Here is a 26165-nt window from a genome sequence, read left to right as displayed (position 1 = left end):
CAACACATGGATTATTTTCTATTACAAAAATTTTATATCAATACTTTTAATTTTTCATCCAATCCACTCGATAAAGCACATAGATTTTTTTTTAAAAAAAAACATTTATATTTCCTTCTAAAAGAAATCATTCCATAACTCAGCATAATAAATAGATAAAATTAGTAATGTACTTTCATCATTAAAAAAATCAATATATAATCCTTACGAACAATCATTATCGACCAAAATAACATATCATTCAACTAAAAATATATATTATTTATTTCCCACCCTAATATAAATCCAAATTTCCCATGCCAAAATTCTAATTGCTACTATTCGGTTTCTCTCGTGAAGGAGATCTACGGATACTTTCTTGAGAATTTGAAGGAATACTCATATTTTGTTGCATGATTTCTGACAGCACACCTGCCATCTACAAAAAAAAACAGATTTTACGTCATGTCATAATACAAGTAATTTTTAAAAACTCATTTGTTAATTTCAAACATGTTAATACCTGTCCTGGCAATGTTTCGGGTCCTCGAGATCCCCCGGAATTTCAGACCATCATACTTTGCATAATACGGGTAAAATTTTGGAATTGTTGTTCCTGCATCCGCCTCATTGATTGCTCCATCTCAAATTGCCTTTGTGCTTCACGTGCTTCCATTTCTGCCTATAGTCGTGCTTCTCGCTCTGCTTCTTTTGCCTTTATTGCTTTCTCCCATTGTGTTTCTCTCGCTGCCTCCCTGGCTTCCATATCCTTTATTTTTTCTTCCATTTCCTTGAACTTTTGTTACAGTGTCATATCCTTGGCAATGGCTACTGCTTATATTGCTCAGGAAAAACTTGGCTAGGCAGTGCACCAACTCCTAAACATCGAACTCGCCCAGAATGCTCAGGCCCGAACACCTCGCTGCATAAAAATTAATTAGTGTCATAAAATTTACAACTTTAGCAAAATTAAAATGTGCGCATTACCTAAATGCTTGTTCATGCACTTGTCTTGGATCTGTTCCTTCCGGCATGTCTTGGAGATGGCGCTTCACAGCCTCATTCAACAAAGCCTGACACAAAAATTGTTAATAAAATTTAAAAATAATATTGAGAAGTCATTTTTAAAAGTTGAAACAAAATTCTTACCTCATGTCGTATAGCTTCATCATCAATAGGAGCACCTCCTTTCTTTTTACTGCGACAACTTAATTCTAATAGTTCAATACGAGTAGGTTTTACGCCATTCTCCTAAAACTAATCAACAAATTGTGCCATCAAACTAAACTAACACCAACTATATTCTATTCACTTTAATCAATACTTAAATTCCCATAAAATATAGAATTTGCGAATTAAAATCCATATAGAACTTGTAAAAACAATCATTATATATAATGCTTACAAATTTATCTTCCAAAGTTGGAATATTTATGCTTCCTTGTGCATGAATTCTTTTTTTTTTTATGAGCATTTTCTCTATTAATTTTTTAAGTTCTCTGCAATAATTTCACAAAAAAAGCATCATATACATGCATTTATAAATAAAAACAATAAATTGATTACTACTACCTCATTCTTCTTCCAATAGTCACATAAGATTTCCCAAACCTCGGGTGTCAGCTTATGAGGAACAGGACGAATTTGCAAAAGCTCATCGAAAGGAATATTTGGGTCATAAGACGTTGCCTTGACTTTGGTCCTCCATCGCCTCCATGCAGCTCCCATGATTTGCATCACAATATTTCTGTGGCGAGTAGGGATACAAAAACGTGCCTACAAACATTAAACAAATTATATTAATTTCAATTTCAAGTTTGGAACTAAAAGCTTCTCGACTTACAGTTACATATCCCCATGCAAGATCCAAACGATTCTTAGGTATTTTCCTCCAATCTAGAAAACTAAGGGGCAACAAGTTTCCATTCCGAGCAATCGTTCCCACAAAATTTGAAAGCGTGGGTTGCATTTCTCCATAAGGTTGGCCCCTTTCATTAAATCTTACAAAAAATAAGTCATTAGGACCTAATGAATGAACATCCCTCATCACTGTCCTACCACTGTGTATTTTGGCTCCTTTGAGATGAACCTAAAAAGGTATTTAAAATATAATATTAGTTCATTAAAAAAATGTTACTACATTGTTGTGAATTCAATTAGCTATTCTTGTGGGGCCCGGGGTCCGACATCTAATAATAATAATAATTAATGTAACAAACCAAACAGCTTAGTAAAATACATAATTTATGCTTCACAAACCAACATCAACATCGTTAAAATAATTTAAAGATGTCAAACGTTTGAAATATAAATTTTAACATGTCAAAATAAAGTAATGAACCAAAGTAATCCAACATAATCAAAGATCTCCTAAGACCCGAGAATCACACTCTAACTCATATCTCCTCGCCTGGAGCTAGACTCTGGCATCCCAAGCCTCGCCTCACCTACCGTCAAGCACATGAAAACAAGAGGTAGCCGACATGCCAGTGAGTATAAACCCAGTATGTACAATCAATATCATATGAGAATTAAAATAACAAATAGTTCATATAAATTCATAAAGATGCAATATAATGCAATGCATGATCAGAAGCTGTGGGCTATCAATAAATCTCAAGATCAAGTGAATCATCAGGTCATAGGGTACCCAAGGAAAGAGAATCCCCCAGCAACATCCACCGACTCATCCGCTCGGGGTGGTGTGCTGTGTTATACAATCCCAGGACTATGATGCGCCTATAGAGAGTTTTCATGGCCATAGCAGCGACCTCCACATACACTATGCCAACTCAACTATAGCCACATACGTCCAATAAATCAATATATCAAGGCGACCTCCGCCATATCAAATCTGAATCGACAATTGGCTCAATATGCAATGTAATGATGCAAATAAATATCATCATTTCGATATCATAATAAACTCATCTCAATACAACAATCATCATCAAATCACAAATAATTCATCGAGCCATAGAATTTTCAATTTAAAATAAAAATAATACTTTTACCTCGTATGTTACCGACCGTAACATACCTTTCAAATATTACCAACTGGTAACGACAACAAGCTCAATTTGATCTCCTCGGCCTAACAATAAGATAATATAACAAGTCGAGTAAATTTTCAATTCAATAACAATATTTCCAAATTTCAGCTTGTACCTATGCTAAGTTTTAAGATTAAAACTTAACCAAAACTTAACCAAAATATACTTATAATACATGGTTGGAATCCTAACTCAAAAACCCATATTTCATCAGAAGATGTCAACAAGAAATTCAATCATCTTGACACGGATAAACATCCATAACCAGAAATCTAGAAAATTGAATTCTGTTATAGTATCTAATTCATTTTTGACCCAAATCAATATCCGCCAATTGAAAATGAAAGATAACTCAATTATATAAGTTTTTCTAGAAGAAACCAGTTCCAGAATCCCAATAGATAAATCGCAGAATTATCAAGAAGACGCTACTCCATACGCACTTCGCGGCAGAATTCTGTAATTGAGCAGTTCCAGAAAAATAAGCATAACTTGCTCGATTCTTAATGGAATTTAACGAATCTTATATCATTACGAAGACAACACATAGCTCTACAACTCTTATTTGAATCACAAGTCCAGAATCCGAGCGCATAATTGACAAAAACTCGAATTACAGTTGGTGTCCTGCACAGCACAATTGCAGAATTCGATTTGGCACATTTTGGTAGAAAAATCATATCAAATCCGTTTCTTATCAAAATTCGATGATTCCAGCGGCTATAAACAGAAAACTTAAATCACTACAAAGTTTATTTAGGTCATTTCTACAAATTCAAGCTGTAAAAATCGCAGCAACACAAAAACTCTCACCCAAAAACCAGAAGAATTTGCGCAAAAACAGAGCACCGGAACAGAAGCTTCAATCTACCCGTATCCTTGCTCAAAATTCGCGATTTTTGTCTTGAATCAAATCCTAGGATGTTAGGAAGACACCCCTTCAGACCGATCGAGATTTCGACGCCGGACGGAGGAGATATCGCGATTTTTCCGCGGTTGCTCCAAGGGTGACGGGAATGGGGTTGAGGGAAATGGGTTTTCTTCCTTCCTTCTCTCTTCCTTATCTTGTTTTCTTATTTTTGAAGGAGGTATGTGTGTATATATTTGTATATAATGTAATATTCATGCCCCTTTTTATCCCGGTTTTGTATTTATTTTGCTAACGTGTGTTATTTAAACTCTATATGTATTTTATATTGTTAAATTCTCCGATATTCTAAATACATATTTTTAACACACTTCTTGAATTTATTTGACATAAATAATTATTTTAATTTACAACTCAATAATTATTCTAATTATGCCAAATTATCAGATTGTTAGACTTAACTATATTGTGGTGATAAGCAGAAAACCAGTAGGAATAATATCAACCAGAAAATTATGCAAATCAGTAGTCTCTTAATTGCTCTATCAGAAGCAGTAGTATTCATTGACTTAGTTTATCAGAAACAGAACTTAGTCCTACTGGATCAGCACCTAACGGCTTTCTACTCGATTGTCTCAATCTTAATTGTTACCACTACTTTATCTAGTACCAAGCATTTATTGCACCATTAAATGCTGTACTAAGTCATTTAATTCGTTTTACCCATTTTAGTAAGTAACAAGACTGATTGTGCTAAAAGCTTTTTGCAGGATCCTCTTTAGGAAATAAAGCTGTTTCTATGAGAAGTCAAGAGAGCCGATTTTGATTATAGACGTTGGATTCAGTTATCTATATATATGGATCAAAACCATTCAGAGAAAGAGACTGATCATTCTTATCTATTCAATAATACATTGAGCAACCGCGAAATTTTCTTTATCTTCAAAAGCTCAAACTTGCAGAAAGCAGTACACGCCTCATATTATACATCTGATCTTTGGAGATCATTTTGTACTGCTGTTTCTTCATCTCTTCAAGAAAAACTTTACCATATTGTGTAGAAGAGTTTGTAAACTGGAAAAGAGTCTTTTCCAGAACATTGCCATATTAAACTATTGTATTGAGTTGCTAAGAATTTCAGTAGGCAATAGATAAGCCCTGCTGAAGTGGGTGTGTACAAGTGTATACTGTAAAACCAAAGTCTTTTAGTGATACCTTCTGGAAACAGAAGAAGGGGAGACGTAGAAGATTTCATCTTCGAACTTCCATAAACAACTGTTGTCTTCTGCTATTACTATTTTCATCTACTCCATTGGATTGTTTCCGCACTTATTATTGTAATCCATTGGAAGTATTCACGACAAGACAAGCTAGTGTCTTTAACAGGATTCTAGCACCCTCGTTATTTGAGAAAAATAACAAGAATTTTGAGAAGAGTTCATTCAACAGATGGCACACTTCAGCAAAGTTCCCATGTTCTCAAAAGAAGACTTCGATGACTGGAAGATTCGAATGCAAGCTCACCTTGCAGCTCAAGATGATGACATGTGGTATGTCATCACAGATGGTCCATTAAAGATTTTAAAGCCTAACACAGCTGTTGCTGTCACTGAAGGTACTCCTCAGATGATTGAAAAGCACAGGAGTGAATGGACCAGTGAAGATAAAAAGAAAGCCAATCTTGATAATGTTGCTAAGGATATATTATACAAAACTCTTGACAAGAAAACCTTTAGCAAGATCAAGATGTGTTCTACTGCGAAAGAAATATGGGAAAAGCTCATTCAGATATGTGAAGGAAATGAGCAGACAAAAGAAAACAAGTTATCCGTGGCCATGCAAAAATTTGAGAATATCATAATGAAGGCTGGAGAAACTCTAAATGAGTTTGATGAACGTTTCAGTAGCTTAGTCAATGAGTTAGCAGCTCTGGGTAAAGAGCATGGCAACCGAGAAATAGCACTCAAAGTAATGAGAGCTCTACACAGAGAGTGGGATGTGAAAACCATGGCTATGAGAGTATCCAAAGATTGAAACAAGTTAGAACTGCATGACTTGTTTGCAGATTTAAAAGCCTATGAGTTTGAACTAGAAGTAAGAAGTGGAGAAGAGCCCTCTTCAAGTTTGCCTACAAAGGCTCTTGCTGCTGCTGACACTTCTACTGCTACTGCTCCTATTACAGTTGCTCAAAGTAAAATACCTACTACTGCTGTTGAAAGCACTTCTGACAGAAATGCTGAACAAATCAGCGACGATGCAATGTCTTTATTTGTAAAGAAATTTTCCAGATTTATGAAGAAAAATCACAGAGCTTATCAGAATCCTAACCGGAATTTCAAAAAGGACTCACCATCTGGTGATATGGCATGTTTCAACTGTGGAAAGATTGGTCACTTCATTGCTGACTGCCCAAAGCCAAAGAAAGATGACAAAAATAAGAAGGAGTATAAGAGGAATGACAAAAAGACCAGAAGAGATCGCAAAGCAATGATTGATGAGGAGAGTAAATCAAAATGGGCGGACTCTAGTTCTGAATCTTCTGACTCTGAAAGTCATTCTACTGACAGCTGATGCAGAAGAAGTCCAATGCCTCATGGCAGATGCTGAATCAACTTCGACACCTGGAGAGGTATTTGACTTCAATTCTAATGAATTTACACGAACTGATTTGGTAAATGCATTACATGACATGGTGGAAGAGTACTCGAGACTTTCTCAATCATTCGAGGAAGTTAAGACTGAAAATCAAAACTTAAAGGATCAAATCAGTAAGCTTACTTGTTTACAAGAAAACAGCTGTGATGATCTAAAAGTTGACATAAATAAGTTGAAAACTGAGAATGAAAGAGTACATGCAGAATACCAGACAATAAAATCCGATAATCAGAAGCTGTCCCTACTGGTAAATGCATGGAACAAGTCCTCTGTTTCACTGGAAAAGATGCATGAGTTACAGAAACATTCTGGAGACAGGAGTGGTCTCGGTTTCAGTAACAATGAAAGCACTTCAGAAACTAGTACAAAGCCAATACTGGAGAAAGGCAAAGGAAAATTTATTCACTTTGTTAAATCCAGTATGGTATATGAACCTGCAGTACCGACTGTTCAAGTTGAAAAGACTGTAACCCAGAGAAACAGTAGAAACCATTATGGTTTAGGTTACGTTGAACCTAAGAGCAAAGCTCACCAGAGTGCTGGATCCAGTAGAGGATTCAACTCAGGAGGACAAACCTCTATGAAGGTTAAAAACTAACCAATACTATAATTGCAGACCTGTTCAGAAGAGATACAGACTAGACAACAAGAACAGAAGGGATGAACAACATCCTAAAGTGCATCATGTTAGAAATAATATTGATAGATCTCCTGCTGCACACACTTCTATGGATACCCGAAGTACTAAATCTCCCAGAATTGTACAAATGTGGGTTCCTAAGGGACTGATAAGGCTTGGACCCAAATAGATTGGGTACCATTCACTAAAAATTGTGTTTGCAGGAACAGAAGAAGAAAATTGAAATCAGTAGCTCCATCTGGTATCTGGACAGTGGATGTGCCAGACATATGACCGGACAAAAGAATCTATTATCAGAAGTAATGAGTTGTACTGGACCAAAAATAACCTTTGGGGACAACTCAAAAGGTAAAACTGTGGGTAAAGGTAAGATTATCCATGGTAATATTATTATAAAAGACGTGCTCTTAGTTGAAAATTTGTGTTATAATTTGATTAGCATCAGCCAATTGTGTGATAATGGTTACTCAGTAACTTTCCAGAAGCACACTTGCACAGTTAAAAATGCTGATGACTTTATTGTATTAACTGGAAAGAGAGAAGGTAACACCTACAAAGTATCTTGGAATATAGATCATGTCAATGTTCCTACATGTTTAGTTGCCTCTCTAAGTGATAAACATTGGTTATGGCATAAAAGATTGAATCATCTAAACTTTAAGTTCATCAGTAATCTCAAGAAGCAGAACTTAGTTGATGGTTTACCTAACATAAGTTTTGTGAAGAATCATGTTTGTTCTGCATGTCAGCTTGGTAAACAGGTGAGATCTAGCTTCAAGAACAAAGGTAGCAAATCAACTTCAAGATGTTTAGAATTATTGCATATGGATCTATTCGGTCCGATTCCCATCATGAGCTTAGGGGGAATGAGATATATTCTTGTTATCGTTGATGATTATTCTAGATTCACCTGGGTAATATTTCTCACTGGAAAAGACAAAACCAGTGGCCTTCTGATCAAACTTCTAAAAAGGATTCAAAATGAAAAATCGATTTCTGTTATTAAAATCCGAAGTGATCGGGGTACTGAGTTTACTAACAAGGTTCTTGAGTTATATTTGGATGAACAGGGTATACATCATGAGTATTCAGCTGCCAAAACACCTCAACAAAACGGAGTAGCTGAGAGGAGGAATAGAACTCTTAAGGAAGCTGCTAAAACAATGCTAGCAGATGCAGACATCTCTCAGCGCTTCTGGGCAGAAGCTATCAATACAGCATGCTATACTCATAATAGAACGATGATCAACAAATGGCACAATCAAACTCCATATGAAATATGGAAAGGGAGTAAGCCTAACGTATCTTATTTTCATGTATTTGGCTGTAGATGCTTTGTGCATAATAATGGTAAAAATCATTTATCCGCATTTGATTCAAAAGCAGATGATGGACTCTTTCTTGGTTATTCAGCAGTAAGCAAAGCTTACAGAGTCTTCAATAATAGGACTCTTAATGTTGAAGAATCCATTCATGTTGTCTTCGATGAAGACAGTAGTGCTCCTGAAATCACTAATGTTTCTAATTTAAGTGACAGGATAGACAAAATTCATCTGGAACTGGAAAGTGAAGATGATGCAGAAACACGTATAAAAGATGTTCAAAATCCAGAACCAGACATTCATGTGATAGAACCAGTAGTGCAGACACAGGATACACCAGAACCAGTAGAAGAGATTCCAGAACCTACTAATACCGTACCTAAACATGATTCAAATTGCTCAAATCCGGGAGAAATTTCTTTAAACCCTTTCATTTGGAGAAAATCTCATCCTCCATCTCTAGTTATTGGAAATCCAGCAGCGCCTTTGAGAACCAGAAGGCAAATTATTAATGAATATATGCATGCTGCTTTCATTTCTCAGGATGAACCAAAGAAGATTGAAGAAGCTCTTCTGGATTCAAGTTGGATTGAAGCTGTGCAAGAAGAGCTGAATCAATTCAAAAGGAACGAAGTATGGTTTCTTGTACCTAGACCAACTCATCAAGCAGTAATTGGAACTCGGTGGGTATTTAGAAACAAGTTGAATGAAGAAGGCAATGTAGTCAGAAATAAAGCAAGACTGGTAGCTCAAGGTTTCAGACAAGAAGAAGGATATGGATAAAAAACCCTGACTGATCAGCTTCGACTCAGGATATCGAAGAGTACCTGTCACTTCCCTCAGATATCATATCTTTGTATTTAATTATTGCACATATTTAGGGGGAACTTTATTCGGATTTTTTTTGATTTTCTGATTATATGACAAAAACAGAAGGTGGTTTGTCTCTTCGAATAAACAACGTGTCTACTAGTTCTGTCAAAGCACTGAATTCATGTCAGCACTTTGAAACTTCCAGCAGACGTTATCATAAAACGACAAATCCTCTTCTGATTATTCTCAATAACCATTTGGACAGCCCGCTCTTTTCAAATTTTTTCGCGTCTCTGACACCCTCTGCAAAATTTTTCAAATATTCTACCGTAAACATACTGACACGTTGAAATGTCTGCCCTTTTTATTGCTTCAAAAGTACTAGAAATTTTATTTTTTTAAAAAAAAATCCTCTAAATTTCGGCTTTCCCTAAAATATTTTTATAAACTATTTTGCCCTTTTTAAAATAAAACATCAGCCAACTAGCATTTAAAAATCAAGTGAAATAGTTACAAAATAAAATCGTCTACTGTTTTACCAAACCTAAAGAAAGCAATAATTTGAAAAGAATAACTCATACTAAACCTATCAAAATCTCTCAAAAGCATAAATAAATAATCTTAAAAATCTTTAACTTAAATCAGTAATCATAAAACGTAATGCGGAAAATAGTAGCGCTGGTCCTCGGGTTGTGTGCACCGACAGTCCAGTAGAATCACCCGTCAAGACCTCCCTCATACCCACCTGCATCCAACACACCTAATGAGTCTAAAGACTCAACACACCATAATCTTGATAACGAAATAATACATATAAAATCGCATGCAACAGTAAAAATACTTTTAAGCAAAAATAACATTTCATGATATGCATAAATAAACCTTAACCTTTTTCCTTATTATGACATAAAACATTTTAACATGATCATAAACTTTTTTCCTTTTTTTTTTCTTTTGTTGAATTCAGATCGTTAATTGTGACATTCCTCAAACCTCAAAAGTCGATGGATCCATCTAAATATAACCACAGTACTGGGTGGCGGGGGACACCAGCAACACTCTCACCGATCAACTGGGCCCTGGCCTATCATGATCGAATAGAAATACGATCGTCGGGGCTCCCTCTGGGGCCTTTTCTCATAAATGGGCTCCCTCTGAGGCCTTTTCCCCTCACAATATTCTCATTCTTCCGTTACCACAAAACCGTTACCACATAACCGTTACCATATTCGCAATGATGGAAACACGATCGTCGGGCTCCCACTGGGACCATAACCCTCACGACGTCGCCAACATTAACGAATTAGTCACAATCACTTCACATCCTTCAACATTTTTCATTCACATCATTTAGAAAAATCATGAATTACATTACATTTTCCTTTTTGAAACCAAGCATGCAACATGTATTTTAAATGTCTTCCTTAAATCATAAAAATTCCTTAGACATTTAAAAATCATAATTTAATCATGAACATTTCATAAACATTTAAAAATAATCATAATATCATAAAAAAAACAGCATTTAGGGCACTGCCATGACCTTTACTAATTTTCCGGTGTAAAAAGACCGTTTTACCCCTGGACTCGACATTTTACGTTTTCGACTTTTTCTTGATTTCATGACTCTAACATGTCCCAAATAATTATTTTAGCCTAAATTAAAATTCCCATAATTTTCTTTAGTCTAAAAACTAGGCTTTTTAATTATTTCGTAAATTGACGTTTTGAAGGCGTTGGTTTTAATTCCGAAAAAATCCCAAACTTCAATATAAAATTCCTAAATTCTAAATTTAGTCTTTTTATATTATTTTAGCCCTTATGGACCATGACTTCGACCCCCCTGAGCCGTTTTCCACTTTTTCTTTATTTATAAAAAACCCTATTTGACACCTAAACTTCGACCCCGAGCCAACTTCCGATTTCCACGAGTTACCCCCGAACCATGTTGGTCCAAAACTTGACCAACGTCCTAAAGTACCCTACTGGACTCTAAGTTCACCAAGAACCCATCCCCAACAACCAAAAACGTGAGCCCCCTAAAGATTCATATGCTGGCCGAGAGTTGCAATGACACTAGGACTCTTGTTTGGTGTCTAGACCCTAAACCGACGCCCCAGCCCTTGAACCAACACTGTTGTGCACCTTCTTAGGACCCTAGTGGACCACCCTTGCCCAGCCCGTGCCCCCCAGACCAAGCCCCTGAACCCCTGAAGCTGCGCGAACCCTGCAACAGCTTGGGCTGTGCTCTCGGGTTGAGTCCTAGCATGGCTAGGACTCTTCCCCAGCCCTCAACTCGAGTCCTAGCTTGGCTAGGACTCTCCCCCTGACTGCACTCATGACCTTGGCTAGTCCCTGGAACGAGCCGACCAAGCCCTAGCCCCTGGACAGCAGAAACCGAACCCACAAGCTTTTGACAGCAAGTTGTCGCTGTTTCCTGTTGTTCTTGTTTCCCTTTGCTTTTCTTTGTTCCAGCCGATTGTTGGGTGGTATGTGGGACTCAAAGACATGTTAAAACCTCACTTGCTCTTACCATAATCATGGCAGCCCCTTAACTAAACCATAAACATGTGAATTGAATTAAAAAAAAAAAACGGGTTTCATCATGCACACACCGAAATTTTTTGAATAATTTTCCATGAACTTCAAGCTTTTCATGCAAACATAATATAAACAATATTATGATATGATGGATGAAGAAAAGGAAGATTAAGACGTGCCTTTGCGTAATTTACGCACGAATAAACGTTGATGACTAAGAACGGATCGAACCTTGGCTAACCTTCCCCTGAACTTTCTTTGAAAACTCTTCTAAGAGTTGTGTGTGTTGTGTCGTGTGTGTTGTGTGTCTTTGGGGAGAGTATTCTCAATTTAAAAGAGTGTGTGGCCATGTACTCGGGGGAACAAAAGGTTTGTTATTTGTTGGGGAAAGGACCGTGAGTTTAAGAGGGTGGGGGAGAGTTTTTCAGATTTTTTTAAAGATGTGGGTGGCGTGAATTGTGATGATAGGTGTAGGTTTTTAATATATTATATACATAAAATATACTAATTAATTTACTAACTAGGTCTTAGGCCTAACAAGCCATTAAATTAGGCTCAGTTAGTCTAATTAAGATTTAAATAAAATATTAACAAAGTTTTTTTTTAAAATAAATTTGTGAATTTATTAGCCGGGTTTGCCAAAAAGCTCGCATTTTGTTAAAAAGCCAACATCGATAAAAAATTACGTCCCGGCGTATAAAATCACCTAAAAACCCCTTATTTTTAAAAATAATAAATAAAACATCAACCATATTTTAAATAATAAAAAAAATAATTATCTAATAAAAGCATTTTACATTTTTTTTTCAGCCCTTCGGTCCCCGTTCCTCGATAGTCCCTTGAATATTCCTTAAAAATACCATTTTATGCATGATGACAATAAAAATCTCATTTAACATATAAACAAGTATGTCACATAATCAAATAGCAATTAAAATCAGTTAATTACTCATTTTCCATTATTTCCTAGATTTGCATGCAGTTGAATTACGTCGTCTTAATTTTGGTCCTCACAATTCCTCCCCCCTTAAATAAATTTCGTCCTCGAAATTAAAACTTACCGAATAGATCTGGATAGCGACTCTTCAAGTCTCTCTCGGTTTCCCAAGTAGCTTCCTCTTCCGAGTGATTCAGCCATTTGACCTTGATCATTGGAATGACTTTGTTTCGCAATCGCCTTTCTTGCCTTGCTAAGATCTGGACAGGTCTTTTTTCATATGTCATATTTGGAGTTAACTGAAGTGGTTCATAATTTAGCACATGTGACGGATTCGACATGTACTTCCGCAGCATTGAAGTGTGGAACACATTGTGAACTCCTGCAAGCGCTGGTGGCAATGCCACTCTATAAGCTAGTGTCCCAATCCTCTCCAAAATCTCGAATGGACCAATAAATCTTGGACTAAGCTTGCCCTTCTTGCCAAAGCGCATAACACCCTTCATGGGTGCTATTTTCACAAATACATGATCGCCCACTGCAAACTCTAAGTCCCTTCGCCTTTTGTCCGCATAACTCTTTTGTCTGCTTTGTGCAGTCTTCATTCTGTCACGAATTTTTACTACAAGCAGCGGCAGTCTCTTCAATCACATCTGGACCAATATCTCTTCTTTCCCCAACCTCGTCCCAATGAATAGAAGATCTACACTTTCTTCCATAGAGTGCCTCAAAAGGAGCCATCCCAATTGATGATTGGAAACTATTATTGTACGTGAACTCCACTAGAGGTAACTTTGGTTCTCAACTGCCTTGAAAATCAATAACACATGCTCGCAGAAGATCTTCCAAAGTCTGTATAACTCTTTCTGACTGACCATCTGTTTGAGGATGGAATGCTGTACTGAACAATAACTTGGTCCCCATCGCTGCATGCAGACTTTTCCAAAAGGAAGACATGAATCTCGAATTTCTGCCAGAAACAATAGACACTGAAATGCCATGCAGACGAACTATCTCTCGAATGTATAACTCTGCATACTGAGTCATGGTGAATGTCGTCTTAATAGGCAGAAAATGCGCCGATTTCATAAGATGATCGACTATCACCCAAATGGCATTCAATCCCTTAACAGTCTTGGGGAACCCCACAACAAAGTCCATGGTGATATTTTCCCATTTCCATTCGGGAATGGGGAGTGGCTTCAATTTTCCTGCTGGCCTTTGATGCTCTGCTTTGACTTGCTGACAAGTCAAACACTCGGATACATATCTCAGAATGTCCCTCTTCATACCTGGCCACCAATATAACAACTGCAAATCTCTATACATCTTTGTACTGCCCGGATGAATGGAATATGGTGTGTCATGGGCTTCCTTCATAATAAGATCTCTCAAAGAATCGTCACTAGGAACCCATAGACGGTCTCGATAACGGACTAAACCATCCACCACTGAATATAAATTCCGGCCCTTGGCCTCATCTCTTGCTCTCCACTTTTGCAACTGCTCATCAGTAGACTGTCCATCTCGGATTTTATCTCTCAATGTCGACTGGACTGATATTGTGGCAAGATTAGGGGCCTCGCCCCTAGCATATACTGTAATCTCAAACCGCTGTATCTCGGTCTGTAACGGTTTTTGGAGTGATAACTGAGTGATGACTGCTGCTTTTCTACTCAATGCGTCTGCCACTACATTAGCCTTTCCCGGGTGGTAGCTAATGTCACAATCGTAGTCCTTTACCAATTCAAGCCATCTGCAGTTGTCTCATATTCAGCTCCTTTTGGATGAAGAAGTATTTCAGACTTTTATGATCGGTGAATATTTTGCACTTCTCCCCATAAAGGTAATGTCTCCAAATTTTTAGTGCGGACACTACTGCTGCAAGCTCAAGATCGTGAGTAGGGTAGTTCTTTTCATGAATTTTTAACTGTCTTGACGCATAGACGATAACTCGGTCGTTTTACATAAGAACTGCGCCCAAACCAAGCTTAGAAGCGTCGGTATAAAGAACATACTCCCCTTGCCCTGATGACATAGCTAACACTGGTGCTGATATCAAGGCTTGCTTCAACTTGTCAAAACTGTCTTGACACTCGGGTCCCCAAATAAATTTTGCATTTTTTTTTGTCAAGGCGGTCATGGGTACCGCTATAGATGAGAACCCCTGAATAAACTTGCAATAATAGCCAGCTAGTCCCAAGAAACTGCGAATCTCGGTGACGCTTTTCGGTACTGACCACTCTTTAACTGCTTCCACTTTGCTTGGATCAACTTCCACTTCACTACTGGAAATGATGTGGCCTAGGAATGCCACTCTATCAAGCCAAAACTCGCACTTACTGAATTTTGCATAAAGTTTTCTGTCTTGTAGTACTTGCAGTGCGGTCCTCAAATGACGGCTATGCTCCTCTCTGCTCTTGGAATAGATCAAAATGTCATCAATGAAGATAATAATAAACTGATCCAGATACGGCTGAAATACGCGATTCATGAGATCCATGAAGATCGTTGGCGCATTGGTCAACCCAAATGGCATGACCATAAACTCATAGTGCCCATATCTCGTGCGAAATGCCGTCTTATGTACATCAGACTCCTTAACTTTCAACTGATGGTATCTAGATCGCAGATCGATCTTAGAAAATATCGATGCTCCTTGCAACTGATCAAACAAATCTTCAATTCTTGGCAGTGGATACTTATTTTTGATAGTAATCCGATTAAGCTCACGATAATCGATGCAAAGACGCATACTACCATCTTTCTTTTTCACAAATAATACCGGAGCGCCCCATGGAGAGTAACTAGGCCAAATGAAACCCTTGTCTAGCAGTTCTTGAATTTGATCTTTCAATTCTTTCATTTCGGCGGGTGCTAGACGATAAGGTGCTTTAGATATAGGAACAGTGCCCGGCATAAGATCAATAGAGAATTCCACTTCGCGATCAGGCGGAATGCCAGAAACGTCTTCGGGAAAGACGCTAGGAAAATCTCTCACAACTTCAACATCCTCTAACTTCTGACTGGCAGATGCATGCGTAGTAGTGACACATGCTAGATAAGCTTGGCATCCACGCTTAATAAGCTTCCTCGCACATAGACAAGAGATGACGTGCGGCATTTGCTTGTTTCTCGCCGCCTCAAAAACAAAAGACTTACCACTAGGTGGCCTAATAGATACTGATCGCTGATGAAAATCGATCGAAGCTCCATTTGCTGATAACCAGTCCATCCCAAGTATAATATCAAATTCGGGCATAGGAAGCACAATAAGATCTGCCTGGACTACATCCCTGAATAAACGAAGCTCCAGATTCTTGACAATCTTAGTCGTGAGCATTTGATCACCAGAAGGAATAGTAACTTTGAAACCCAAACCCATATTTTGAGGAGTAATATTCAGTCTTTTGATGAAGGTTTCTGATATGAAAGAATGTGTAGCTCCTGAATCTAGTAAAGCATAGGTAGCTACACCTAGAATGATGATCCTCCCTGCGGTGAAAATGTCCTTTAGATCTTTTCGTGTTGAAGCTTAAGGATTTGCTATCATTAATTCCCAAAGTTATATGAAGATTTCAGTGTCGAACTTAAACATTTCTTGGAAAAAATTGCACTTTAGTCCCTCCACTTTTGGAATTTGTAAAATTGACCCCAAAATTTTCGAATTATTGCAATTAAGTCCCTATATTATTCGAAATTCTGATTTAGCCCTTCATGTTTCGAAAATTGCATTTTGATCCTTAAGATTTCAGAAATTGCATTTAGGTCCCTTGTTTTTCGAAAATTGTAAATTAGACCTCAAAGTTTCGAAAATTGCATAGTTAACCCCCAGAATTCGAAATCCCCCTTAATTATGATTTTCTTAAATTTTGGCCCTAAAACTTTTTATTTGGAAACAATTCATCCTTCACATAAAATAAGGCACAAAATTCAAATCATTCTCTATGATTTCTAAAATCATCACTTAAGTCCAACTAAGTAGAACATGCAACCTAATTTATTCTAGGTTGAAACTTGATCCCAAATCAATTCTAATAACCAATTTAACATTTCATGCAATAATAAGCAATATAAAATGTTAAATGACTAGGTTACCCGTGATGAGTGTAGTGTCTGCTTCTTCCTCAGCTTCCTCGGCATTCATAACATAAGCTCGGGCCGTAGTAGCTGCTTTCCTCTTTGGGCAGTCATTGGCTTTGTGTCCATCCTCCTTGCAGTAGAAACATTTAAATGATCCACATTCACACTTGCCAAGATGTGGGCAGCGCTGGCCCATTAGTGGGTTCAATTCCAGCTTGCTTTTCCTTTTACTGTTTGCATAGTTGCCTCTCAGCAGGCTTTGGTGGCACTGGCTTGACTTGACCTTGGGGCTTTTGAGGCCCTTGAGGTCTAGGAGGACCAGTATAAGGCTTCTTGTTAGGCTGATTATTATTCTGATGTTGTTGCCTCTTACGTTGAAACTCAAAGTCAATATCCTTCAAGGATTGCTCAGACTAGGTATGCATAAGTAACGGCAGTAGCATAATCCAAAGGACGCATCATCATAACATTATTCCGTATGGTAGGTCGTAGACCATCCATGAAGTTTCTAAGCTTTTCTTCAGCATCCCTAGCAATAAAGGGTACAAAGTGACAACCTCTATCAAACTTCTTCACAAAATCAGCAACAGATACGTCTCCCTGACGGAGAGTCATAAATTCCCTCTTTATTCGGCCTCTGACATCAGCAGTAAAGTATTTCTCAAAGAATTTTGTCTTGAATTGAGCCCAAGTGAGGGTAGCAAGGTCAACACCATGCTCAGCTCCTTCCCACCATAAAAAAGCATCGTCCCTAAACAGATAAGTAGTACACCTCACACGGTCAGCATCTCCCATATCCAAATAGCGAAAGTGTACCTCGAGTGAACGAATCCAACTCTCAGCAGCAAAGGGATCAGTAGTGCCAGAAAATTCCTTCGGCCCTAGCCTCCGGAACTGCTCATAGATATCATGCTGCGGCCTAGGTGGCTGCTGTAGCTGCTGCTGCTGCATCTGCTGTAACTGCTGCTGTAACTGTTGCTGCTGTAACTGCTGCTGCTGAATCTGCTGCTCGAAGAGACGAGCCATCCCTTCTAACGCCTGAGTAGAAGGATCCCCTGGTGGTGGTGGAGGTCCATTTCCTTGATGATTCACACTGTTCTCAGCTTGATTACCATTAACAGGGGCACGTCTAGGATGCATTTTATATGAACATTTTCCAAATTCTAACGTAACCAACATGCATTTAAATTTAAGTCCTCTAATCATGTGACATATCCTAACTCATTTTAGCAATTTAGGCATGCAAAACATAAATACTAAAAAGGCTAGTAAACATGTAGCTTAAACATAATAGTCATATCGTCATGCAGGTAACAACATATTAAACCACATAAACCATGTAAAACTTACAACTTGAGGCTTGACGACTGATCTTTCTGGCACTGATAGTGGCACAACCCTAAACAGGACCTTTGCTCTGATACCAACTGAAACGTCTGCCCTTTTTATTGCTTCAAAAGTACTAGAAATTTTTTTTTTTTAAAAAAAATCCTCTAAATTTCGGCTTTCCCTAAAATATTTTTATAAAATATTTTGCCTTTTTTAAAATAAACATCAGCCAACTAGCATTTAAAAATCAAGTGAAATAGTTACAAAATAAAATCGTCTACTGTTTTACCAAACCTAAAGAAAGCTAATAATTTGAAAAGAATAGCTCATACTAAACCTCTCAAAATCTCTCAAAAGCATAAATAAATAATCTTAAAAATCTTTAACTTAAATCAGTAATCATAAAACGTAATGCGGAAAATAGTAGCGCTGGTCCTCAGGTTGTGTGCACCGACAGTCCAGTAGAATCACCCATCAAGACCTCCCTCATACCCACTGCATCCAACACACCTAGTGAGTCTAAAGACTCAACACACCATAATCTTGATAACGAAATAATACATATAAAATCGCATGCAACAGTGAAAATACTTTTAAGCAAAAATAACATTTCATGATATGCATAAATAAACCTTAACCTTTTTCCTTATTATGACATAAAACATTTTAACATGATCATAAACTTTTTTCCTTTTTTTTTCTTTTGTTGAATTCAGATCGTTAATTGTGACATTCCTCAAACCTCAAAAGTCGATGGATCCATCTACATATAACCACAGTACTGGGCGGCGGGGGACACCAGCAACACTCTCACCGATCAACTGGGCCCTGGCCTATCATGATCGAATAGAAATACGATCGTCGGGGCTCCCTCTGGAGCCTTTTCCCATAAATGGGCTCCCTCTGAGGCCTTTTCCCCTCACGATATTCCCATTCTTCTGTTACCACAAAACCGTTACCACATATTCGCAATGATAGAAACACGATCGTCGGGCTCCCACTAGGATCATAACCCTCACGACGTCGCCAACATTAACGAATTAGTCACAATCACTTCACATCCTTCAATATTTTTCATTCACATCACTTAGAAAAATCATGAATAACATTACATTTTCCTTTTTGAAACCAAGCATGCAACATGTATTTTAAATGTCTTCCTTAAATCATAAAAATTCCTTAGAGATTTAAAAATCATAATTTAATCATGAACATTTCATAAACATTTAAAAATAATCATAATATCATAAAAAAACAGCATTTAGAGCACTGCCATGACCTTTACTAATTTCTCGGTGTAAAAAGACCGTTTTACCCCTGGACTCGACATTTTACGTTTTCGACTTTTTTCTTGATTTCATGACTCTAACATGTCCCAAATAATTATTTTAGCCTAAATTAAAATTCCCATAATTTTCTTTAGCTTAAAAACTAGGCTTTTTAATTATTTCGTAAATTGACGTTTTGAAGGCGTTTTAATTCCGAAAAAATCCCAAACTTCAATATAAAATACCTAGATTCTAAATTTAGTCTTTTTATATTATTTTAGCCCTTATGGACCATGACTCGACCCCCGTGAGCCATTTTCCACTTTTTCTTTATTTAAAAAACCCTATTTGACACCTAAACTTCAACCCCGAGCCAACTTCCGATTTCACGAGTTACCCCCGAACCATGTTGGTCCAAAACTTGACCAACGTCCTAAAGTACCCTACTGGACTCTAAGTTCACCAAGAACCCATTCCCAACAACCAAAAACGTGAGCCCCCTAAAGATTCATATGCTGGCCGAGAGTTGCAATGACACTAGGACTCTTGTTTGGTGTCTAGACCCTAAACCGACGCCCCAGCCCTTGAACCAACACTTTGTACACCTTCTTAGGACCCTAGTGGACCACCCTTGCCCAGACCGTGCCCCCCAGACCAAGCCCCTGAACCCCTGAAGCTGCGCGAACCCTGCAACAGCTTGGGCTGTGCTCTCGGGTTGAGTCCTAGCATGGCTAGGACTCTTCCCCAGCCCTCAACTCGAGTCCTAGCTTGGCTAGGACTCTCCCCCTGACTCACTCATGACCTTGGCTAGTCCCTGGAACGAGCCGAACAAGTCCTAGCCCCTGGACAACAGAAACCGAACCCACAAGCTTTTGACAGCAAGTTGTCGCTGTTTCCTGCTGTTCTTGTTTCCCTTTGCTTTTCTTTGTTCCAGCCGATTGTTGGGTGGTATGTGGGACTCGAAGACATGTTAAAACCTCACTTGCTCTTACCCTAATCATGGCAGCCCCTTAACTAAACCATAAACATGTAATTGAATTAAAAAAAAACGGGTTTCATCATGCACACACCGAAATTTTCTGAATAATTTTCCATGAACTTCAAGCTTTTCATGCAAACATAATATAAACAATATTATGATATGATGGATGAGTAAAAGAAGATTAAGACGTGCCTTTGCGTAATTTACGCACGAATAAACGTTGATGACTAAGAACGGATCGAACCTTGGCTAACCTTCCCTTGAACTTCCTTCGAAAACTCTTCTAAGAGTTGTGTGTGTTGTGTCGTGTGTGTTGTGTGTCTTTGGGGAGAGTATTCTCAATTTAAAAGAGTGTGTGGCCATGTACTTGGGGGAACAAAAGGTTTGTTATTTGTTGGGGAAAGGACCGTGAGTTTAAGAGGGTGGGGGAAGAATTTTTCAGATTTTTTTAAAGATTTGGGTGGCGTGAATTGTGATGATAGGTGTAGGTTTTTAATATATTATATACATAAAATATACTAATTAATTTACTAACTAGGCTTAGGCCTAACAAGCCATTAAATTAGGCCCATTAGTCTAATTAAGATTTAAATAAAATATTAACAAAGTTTTTTTTAAGATAAATTTGTGAATTATATTTATTAGCCGGGTTTGCCAAAAAGCTCGCATTTTGTTAAAAAGCCAACATCGATAAAAAATTACGTCCCGGCGTATAAAATCACCTAAAAACCCCTTATTTCAAAAATAATAAAAAAAACATCAACCATATTTGAAATAATAAAAAAAAATAATTATCTAATAAAAACATTTTACATTTTTTTTTCAGCCATCGGTCCCCGTTCCTCGATAGTCGCTTGAATATTCCTTAAAAATACCATTTTATGCATGATGACAATAAAAATCTCATTTAACATATAAAAAAGTATGTCACATAATCAAATAGCAATTAAAATCAGTTAATTACTCATTTTCCATTATTTCCTAGATTTGCATGCAGTTGGATTACGTCGTCTTAATTTTGGTCCTTACACACGTGTCCTTGTGTTTACAATAACGGCTGTACATTTTTGAATATTTACAGTTTCTTGTTTTATCTTTATTTACGATTCCAGACTCTCTGCTATCTCACTACTGCTTTCTCACGAATTTTTCTATCTACTGCAAAATTTGTCTAATTCATCTCTACTTAGAAAAATGGCAGGAGCATATACCCTGAATGCTTATCAAGTTAACTTTGCTTCAATTCTCAACATCAAAGATGAGAATCTTGTCAAAATATTCCAAGCCATTGAGAAATCAGGACTCCGAAAGTTCTTGGAAACACCTGCTGTGATTTACAAGACTGCCCTCCTAGAATTCTACGCTAAGGCAAATGTTCAAGAAGGGAAAATCATTTATTCTCAGGGAGATGCATCTATTTCCATTGATGTCGCACTATTAGGATCAACCTTCTTTCTTCCATATTCAGGTATCTCTGAACTTTCTGATATCTCTAAGCAGGATATGTCTACTGCTCTCAGCACCTTTTCAGCCTCCGGAGAGGAACTTTCTCCATCTTGTCTCAAGAAACTTCTGAAAATGGAGTATCAAGTGCTTGCTGATATTGTGGCAAAGGCACTTTGGTCAAAGCTGGTACGTTTGATAGGTTGACCAAGGAGAAGGTTCAAGTGATGGTTGCTATCATGAAAGGAATTAAGATGGATTGGAGTCGATTTCTATTTAGAATGATGAAGGAGATGGTTACAAGGAAGAGCTCTGGATTTGCTGTTCAGATCAGCACAATGCTTAAAGACTGCTGGTTTTGTCTTTACAACTGAACAGGATGTTGTTTCTGTGACGATGATCGATGCTGACAATGTGCTCACCCTAAGGCGTAAGCCAACTGTGGCTGAGTTTGTTTCACTGAAAAAGGAAGTAGGAGATGCTCAAGCTGAAGCTACGGCAACTCAGAAGAAAGTAAAGAGAAAGAGAGTGGTCATGACCACTGATTCTGATAAAACGGTTTCTGAGGAGTCTGCTGCTCCCATTCAACCATCTTTGCCACCCTTTTCAAACAAAAAGAAAGCTCGCACTGTTCTTCGGATCAAGAAGACAGCAACCATTTCCGAGTTGGAAAATGTTCCTTTGAGGCAAGTGTTCCCAGAAGCTGTTTCTTCTGCACCACAAACTACTTCAGTTGCAAGGCCAACTGCTGTTTCTGTTCCAACAACATCTACTGCATCTACTTTCAGACCCGTGTCTGGAATTGTCATTCGTGAATCAACTGCTTAATCTTCTGTGTTTCAACCCGTGTTGACTGCCTCTTCATCAGACAAGGGAAAAGGGAAACTTATTGAAGAACCAAATTTTCAATCTGCCAAATCATCTGTTTCTACTGGTATCGATCTTCATTTAGAAGAAATCGAGAATTTTGCAAATGAGGGAATGCAATTCTTTAATGAATGGCACAAGGTTAGACTATTTCATCCCCTCACTTTCTTCAAAACCTCAGGTTCGTTTGGAAGGTTGATAGAGTATGAAAGAAAGGTCTTTAACTTTGCAAAGACAGAAAATGTGATTGAAGCAATGCGCCGTCGAAGCTTCATTTTTGAGCAGATTAAACGACAAAAACTGGAATCAATATTGAAGACTCTCATGTCTAATTTTGATGCATTGATTCCCACTGCTGCTCATGATCAAGAAGTGATTCTTGTATTAACAGAACGTTTGAAAATCATGGATGAGCAACTTAGTGCTCAAGAACAGAATTTTGGAGAGACTGAACCGTATTCAGTAGGCCTGGTTCCAGATTTTGATCAGATCAAGTCAGTTGAGGAACAATCTATAGCTGTTCCAGAAGCTATAGTTTCCAGTACTCCTGCATTTCACAAGATGCCTATTCAGTCTTCCTCACTTATATCTGTTCGTGAATTGGCTTCAGTAGAGGAAGTCATTCAATCCATCACTCGGGACACCTCTGCGGTATCAGACACCGTTCCAGTTGATGAGTCCGCTCACCCAATAATCCAACCAGCAGAACAAGCTCGGGAGAATCACATGCTGCCCCGTCTCCCTCCTTGCCAAATTTGGAGATTTTCTCAACTGAACATCAAGAGGAAATGATCATGATCTTGAATGATCCAATTCAACCCGTTGAACAGATGGAAGCCATGGAAGTCGGTCAACCGGAAGAAAGCACACTTCTTGAACCTTCTGCTGTCCTTGAACATGCTGCTATTGAACCTATTGGTGCTGAGCAACTTATTGATAATGAAGGCCTCCCTCATGCATCGTCTACTGCTATTGTTACTATTTCTTCTGCTCCTGCTTCTTCTACTGCGTTAGTTGTTGTTCCTGCTGACTCATCAACTCACATGGATCGCATTGCGCGTGCCACTGACATTCTGAAACGCTTACGTGATGAAATCCAATCCCCAAGCGAAGCTCCATTCAATCTTGAATTTGAGATTGATAATCTTAAGAGAACTGTTGACAGTCTTTCACAGACCGTCAAGAACCTTTCCTATGATCATGCTGGAGAAGTCTATGCCTCCACTAATTTTAGAGAACATGTCATGGCATATGTCCAAAAAACCGCAGAATCAATGGCCAAAACTGATGTCGGGGCTGAGCTTTTCCGGCAAAATGTTCTCAAAAGCCATGCTGATCTTGTAGTTGGACAACTTGATGCTCGTCGAACTCTCACTGCTCATGATACGGCTCTCCAAACTGTTTCCACCAAGGTTGACAATCTAGACTCTCGACTTGACACTATCAATGCTGAGATTGCGTCCCAATCGCAATCAATTCAAGCTTTGAACGCTCAAGTATCCAGTCACACGCCAACACTAGATATTCTGCATAATGGGATTGTCTCACTCAGTAGCCGAGTGGATCTATTACTTGCTCGAGTTCACGCTGCTGATGCCAGAAAAGGGGGAAAGCCAAGGCATGATGAAAGAACAAGGAAGAAGATCTCAAGAAGATCAAGGAGAACCATCTAACAGAAATCAAGATCCTCAGGATGAGGATACTCTGTTCTGAGATATTGGAACAGATGACTGAAATTTCTTGCTGCTTTTCAAATTCTGTTTAAACTATTTATTTACTTGTGTAAATCTTCTGGTTTTAGTTGCTATCTGCTTTGTTATTATTCATGGTTACTAACCTCTAGGTTTTGGCATCACCGCAAAGGGAGAAATTGTTAGACTTAACTATATTGTGGTGATAAGCAGAAAACCAGTAGGAATAATACCAACCAGAAGATTATGCAAATCAGTAGTCTCTTAATTGCTCTATCAGAAGCAGTAGTATTCATTGACTTAGTTTATCATAAAGAGAACTTAGTCCTACTGGATCAGCACCTAACGGCTTTCTACTCGATTGTCTCAATCTTAATTGTTACCGTTACTTTATCTAGTATCAAGCATTTATTGCACCATTAAATGTTGTACTAAGTCATTTAATTCGTTTTACCCATTTTAGTAAGTAACAAGACTGATTGTGCTAAAAGCTTTTTGCAGGATCCTCTTTAGGAAATAAAGCTGTTTCTATGAGAAGTCAAGAGAGCCGATTTTGATTATAGACGTTGGATTCAGTTATCTATATATATGGATCAAAACCATTCAGAGAAAGAGACTGATCATTCTTATCTATCCAATAATACATTGAGCAACCGCGAAATTTTCTTTATCTTCAAAAGCTCAAACTTGCAGAAAAGCAGTACACGCCTCATATTATACATCTGATCTTTGGAGATCATTTTGTACTGCTGTTTCTTCATCTCTTCAAGCAAAACTTTACCATATTGTGTAGAAGAGTTTGTATAAACTGGAAAAGAGTCTTTTCCAGAACATTGCCAATTAAACTATTGTATTGAGTTGCTAAGAGTTTCAGTAGGCAATAGATAAGCCCTGCTGAAGTGAGTGTGTACAAGTGTGTACTGTAAAACCAAAGTCTTTTAGTGATACCTTCTGGAAACAGAAGAAGGGGAGACGTAGAAGATTTCATCTTCGAACTTCCATAAACAACTGCTGTCTTCTGCTATTACTATTTTCATCTACTCCATTGGATTGTTTCCGCACTTATTATTGTAATCCATTGGAAGTATTCACGACAAGACAAGCTAGTGTCTTTAACAGGATTCTAGCACCCTCGTTATTTGAGAAAAATAAAAAGAATTTTGAGAAGAGTTCATTCACCCCCCCTCTAAACTCTTCCTCGATCCTCAACACAGATAATTAATTACAGGGCCTTACAATTCTTAAAAAAATTCCAACCTTCCTCGCTATGCTCAACATTGTGTTGTAACTCCAATTCAGTATTTGGTGTTTCCGATGGAGAGTGCGGAGGTGTTACAACTTGTAATTCATTTTCACCATTTAGTCCTCTATTACTTGATTCTGAATTTCTAGATCTTCCTCTAGTATTTTGAAGCAACTTTTGAATTCTTTTGTTCACCATTTTCAAAGTGAAGCAATTCCTACAAGAAATAGACAACAAGTGTGATATTTTTCAAAATATTATTACCAACCTTCCAAATAAATAGAAAATTAATTACACCTAAAATGATATGGTAGTCTAGGATAGTCACCCAAAATAACCAGATTAAAAAAATTCGATATATAATTTCTTCAAGAAATAAATAGAAAATTAATTACGTCCAAAACGATACGGCAGTCTAGAATATTCACCCAAAATAACCAGAGTCAAACCA

General features: G+C 37.8%; 1 protein-coding gene across 2 annotated transcripts; it reads right to left on the bottom strand.

The window, feature by feature from the left end:
• Window positions 1-179: 179 nt before the first annotated feature.
• On the bottom strand, window positions 180-25935 carry LOC142531272 (uncharacterized). Of its 2 annotated transcripts, XM_075637372.1 has the most exons (8): window positions 25729-25935; window positions 1823-2068; window positions 1552-1755; window positions 1385-1478; window positions 1129-1236; window positions 967-1052; window positions 503-901; window positions 180-418 (listed from the first exon to the last, which is right to left on the bottom strand). In XM_075637372.1, the coding sequence occupies exons 1-4, from the start codon at window positions 25747-25749 to the stop codon at window positions 1470-1472; spliced, it is 480 nt and encodes a 159-aa protein (XP_075493487.1). In that variant the 5' UTR covers window positions 25750-25935; the 3' UTR covers window positions 180-418; window positions 503-901; window positions 967-1052; window positions 1129-1236; window positions 1385-1469. The 2 variants fall into 2 exon arrangements, with proteins under 2 accessions (XP_075493487.1, XP_075493486.1); XM_075637371.1 differs by having other exon boundaries at window positions 1385-1755.
• Between the last annotated feature and the right edge of the window lie 230 nt (window positions 25936-26165).

The sequence above is a fragment of the Primulina tabacum genome, chromosome 17 (assembly GCF_025594145.1).
Source record: "Primulina tabacum isolate GXHZ01 chromosome 17, ASM2559414v2, whole genome shotgun sequence".
Taxonomy (NCBI): domain Eukaryota; kingdom Viridiplantae; phylum Streptophyta; class Magnoliopsida; order Lamiales; family Gesneriaceae; genus Primulina; species Primulina tabacum.
This window is presented reverse-complemented; position numbering and strand designations above follow the sequence as displayed.

Excerpts from the sequence above, each read along its gene's own strand:
- LOC142531272 (XM_075637371.1), bottom strand. The coding sequence starts at position 25,749 with ATGTTGAGCATAGCGAGGAAG. Across the intron at positions 2,069-25,728 it reads TGTTGAGCATAGCGAGGAAG|GTTCATCTCAAAGGAGCCAA; the intron begins GTTGGAATTTTT and ends ATACCTTTTTAG. Across the intron at positions 1,756-1,822 it reads TTGCATGGGGATATGTAACT|GCACGTTTTTGTATCCCTAC; the intron begins GTAAGTCGAGAA and ends TAATGTTTGTAG.